The 3,295-nt window shown below is 32.4% G+C and overlaps 1 protein-coding gene across 1 annotated transcript; it reads right to left on the minus strand.

Moving 5' to 3' along the window:
* Positions 1-1,003: 1,003 nt before the first annotated feature.
* On the minus strand, positions 1,004-2,175 carry LOC130808083 (mannose/glucose-specific lectin-like). Its single transcript, XM_057673527.1, has 4 exons — positions 2,022-2,175; positions 1,711-1,911; positions 1,369-1,629; positions 1,004-1,222 (listed from the first exon to the last, which is right to left on the minus strand). Exons 1-4 carry the CDS (start codon positions 2,040-2,042, stop codon positions 1,202-1,204), a joined length of 504 nt encoding a protein of 167 aa, XP_057529510.1. The 5' UTR covers positions 2,043-2,175; the 3' UTR covers positions 1,004-1,201.
* Positions 2,176-3,295: the final 1,120 nt, after the last annotated feature.

Below are 3,295 nucleotides of genomic sequence, written 5' to 3' on the forward strand. Positions count from 1 at the left end.
GCTAATATAGTTGAACTTCTAGCTATTATTACTTGCCATGGTTGCGGATCTCCTATCCTGGACTGAGTTTACTATTGCCATAGATTTCAAATTAGCCCTGGAAAGCTTGACAGACGATTGTACTTTTGATTCGAGGAGTTTAGCAATTCTGAACAGGAAAACAAAAAGGATAGTTGCTCGTTCTTATGCCAATTGTTATCAGTTGCTGGGATTCTGATTCTAGTTCTTGCTATCTTTGTGTTGATAAAGTAGTTGTGATCATATCGAACAAATGTGTGTAATGTTTGTGAGATATCTTCTTCTCCCGTTTGCTCGTCTTCCTGTTTTCTATTCGATCTGTTTTTGTTTCCCTTGCCCGCCTGTTTGTGAATTTAATCACGGGTTGGTTCTCCTCACTCTTGTGTATGTAATAGAAAAAACCAACGGACAATGGGAGTAAAGTGTTGGGTGTTTTATTTTCTAAATGATTGCTTGATGATTACTTGTGAAAACGCCAGATTAGATTAATCTTCAACATTATGTTTGCCATATTTTTCATAGACCATACAATAAGAAACTTAAGGAACATATAATGCTAAATTGAAAATTATATTGAATGGATAGAATTGGATTGTAAGATCGTAAGAATTTACATATGTATAATAACATGATGATGATTTTGTAGTTTGTGTATATATATATATGGCTTATTTGTTGCGTTTGTGTATGGACTATTATGTGGAACTAAATTAATTTAGTTGTTCACTATCCTTCATTTGGAATGGTTGATTTTGTAGTTTCACTATCCTTTTAATACTTAATACGGAATAAGAGCCTATAAAGAAGAGAATATATCCACATTAGTGAACCACACACATAAATCGTTGTGTTGTTGTTGATTATTTTACTTTGCATTTTTCATATCATTACGTGCTAATTATCGTTCTCCTAACTTTAGCTACTTGATCATATTCATAATAATTAAAATTAAGAAAAAAGAAAATAAAAAATTCGAGAGGAAGTATAGAAAATAAAAAAAACTTATATTAAAATAGTACAATACAAAGAAAAAAAAAAAACAACACAAACATTCACTCAAGTTATGATAGCATATCACACTCGAGAGGCCATTCATGGGATACAATATGGCTTATTGAAAATAGAAAATTAGGCATCTAGGGCATCTTGGATGGAACTTGTTTGTTCCATGCTTGAGGCCGTTTTAATTAGGGCATCCACATTCCTGTATTTCAATAGAAAAATAAATATAAATTTTTGGAATATAATTAACAAAATATTATTTGTGACATTAGACCACTAATAACGCTTATCTCTCTTTGTTATAGTATGAACCAACTACGATCCTAAGATTAGATCATGAAATATTACCTTTTTGACAAACATTCCAAGAGATTCAAGGTAGTTGTTGTGCCTTCCAAAGAATCCAACAACAGGGCCTTCAGGTGGGCATGGTGAAGCAAAGTTGCAAACATTGGAAACATCTCTACCTTCTCCATATGGACCATATCCACATGGATTCAAATTGGTGTGTATCTTCAATGTAGCAATAAGGCATTCATTGTGTTGATTTTTGTAGTTTCCATATGTTCCGCTAATTTGTGTTATGAATTCACCACATTTGAGTTGAATCTATATACATACAAAAATTTAGTTAAAATTACAAGAAAATTCAACACTGTATCCTTAAATGGTTATAATTGTGATACTAACCCTAGATTCTCTTCCAAGATTACCACCAAACATTTTAGTAAAGGAACCACCACATGGCTTCTCAATCACGAACCCAATAGCATCAACAATAAACCCATGCCTTATTATGACTTCTTTGATACGTTCGCATCCTTCAAGTTTCAAGGAAAAGTTTTCACATAACTTAGAACCATAAGGTCCGTACTTAACGATCTCTTGCCTCTGCAAAATTCACGTTATTAAACAAATATCTGTTAAGGAAAGAAAAGTAATAACCATAAATTTTGACCATATAACAAAAGAAAACGGATAAAGATCTAGCAACTTCGCACCTTAGCGAGTTCTTGAGCCATTATTTTAGCTGCCTAAAGTGGTGAAACTTACAATAATATGCTTTGGACTTGAGAATGTGATATGTTGTGCTTCACAACGGTACTCATATATATAGCCATGTGACCAGAGGAAAAGTTATTATTCTAATAGCTTTTGATCACTAAGAACTTATTCGATTGACTTTTTCTCTTATTTATTTTTGGCACATATACTCCAATTTAAGGTGTTAAATAAAGAGAAATTTTACTTGATAGCAACTAGATTTAAGTTTATAAAAGTCATAGAAAATTCCATTAAAAAGTATTATATTATGTTAACTTTGGATTTTTATGTCTGTTTTTTCTTTTTATTAGTTTCATGATTAAAAGAATGAAACAAAAAATCAAAACTCTACAACCAGCCACCCTCTCCCCAACCCTAAACCCGCCCCTTCACCCACAGTGCCCCTAACATCCTTCCTTTCCTTCACCGTGCCTTTCACCTCAGGTAATGAAAGTCGCGAGCCCATCACTATTCTTGTCCGACCACCCTGACTTGACCACTTCTCAATTCACCCATACCCAACCTTGAGCAATGAGAAGTCTCCTAAACTTAAAGCCACCTTCACTCTAACTTCTTATCTAGAACCTTTGACTAAACTTTTAATCCCCCATCCCAATAAACACATTTTCCTCGTAAAAAAAGCACAACTACACTTCCCTTAATATTTCAATTGCAACTCAAACTCATATTTGGATTCTTCAAATAAACCCATCTTTTCCAATAAACACATATTTCTGCTAACAAAGCATAAATTACCTATTTTTGAATTCACTTAATTCTCCTAAACAATCCATCTAAGTTTGTAGGTAGAGTTAGGTTAGGGTTGGGTGGAAGGGGATATTCAAGGTTGATTTGTTCGATAGATATGGGTTAGGATTTTGGTAGATAAAAACAACACAACTTATCTTTTTTTTGTTTTTTCATTTATTTTTAACAAATATTTAACTTATTTTGCTACAGTCTTCAAACACTTAAACCTTATTGGAATCATATAGAAAAAAAAGTCCTAAATAAGCTGCCACTCACATTTACCTTTAACCAGTAGCTACCATGTATAAATAAGCAAAATGATATAGATTTTTTTTAAATTGACGTTAGCACATTTTGTCCATTTTGGGGAAAATCAAATTAACTTTCCATTAATTTAAATAATATGTCAGTTAAATATGTACTTGTGTTTTAATGGTGGAGAAGCTAAATTTCTAGAAGCAAATGAATAAAATCTATTAAG

Source organism: Amaranthus tricolor, chromosome 3, assembly GCF_026212465.1.
Source record: "Amaranthus tricolor cultivar Red isolate AtriRed21 chromosome 3, ASM2621246v1, whole genome shotgun sequence".
NCBI classification, from domain to species: domain Eukaryota; kingdom Viridiplantae; phylum Streptophyta; class Magnoliopsida; order Caryophyllales; family Amaranthaceae; genus Amaranthus; species Amaranthus tricolor.

Bases quoted from the DNA above. Each gene is read 5' to 3' on its own strand.
- LOC130808083 (XM_057673527.1), bottom strand. From the start codon at position 2,042: ATGGCTCAAGAACTCGCTAAG. The intron at 1,912-2,021 runs GTGCGAAGTTGC...TGAATTTTGCAG, and splicing joins TGGCTCAAGAACTCGCTAAG to AGGCAAGAGATCGTTAAGTA. The intron at 1,630-1,710 runs GTTAGTATCACA...GTATGTATATAG, and splicing joins ATCTTGGAAGAGAATCTAGG to ATTCAACTCAAATGTGGTGA.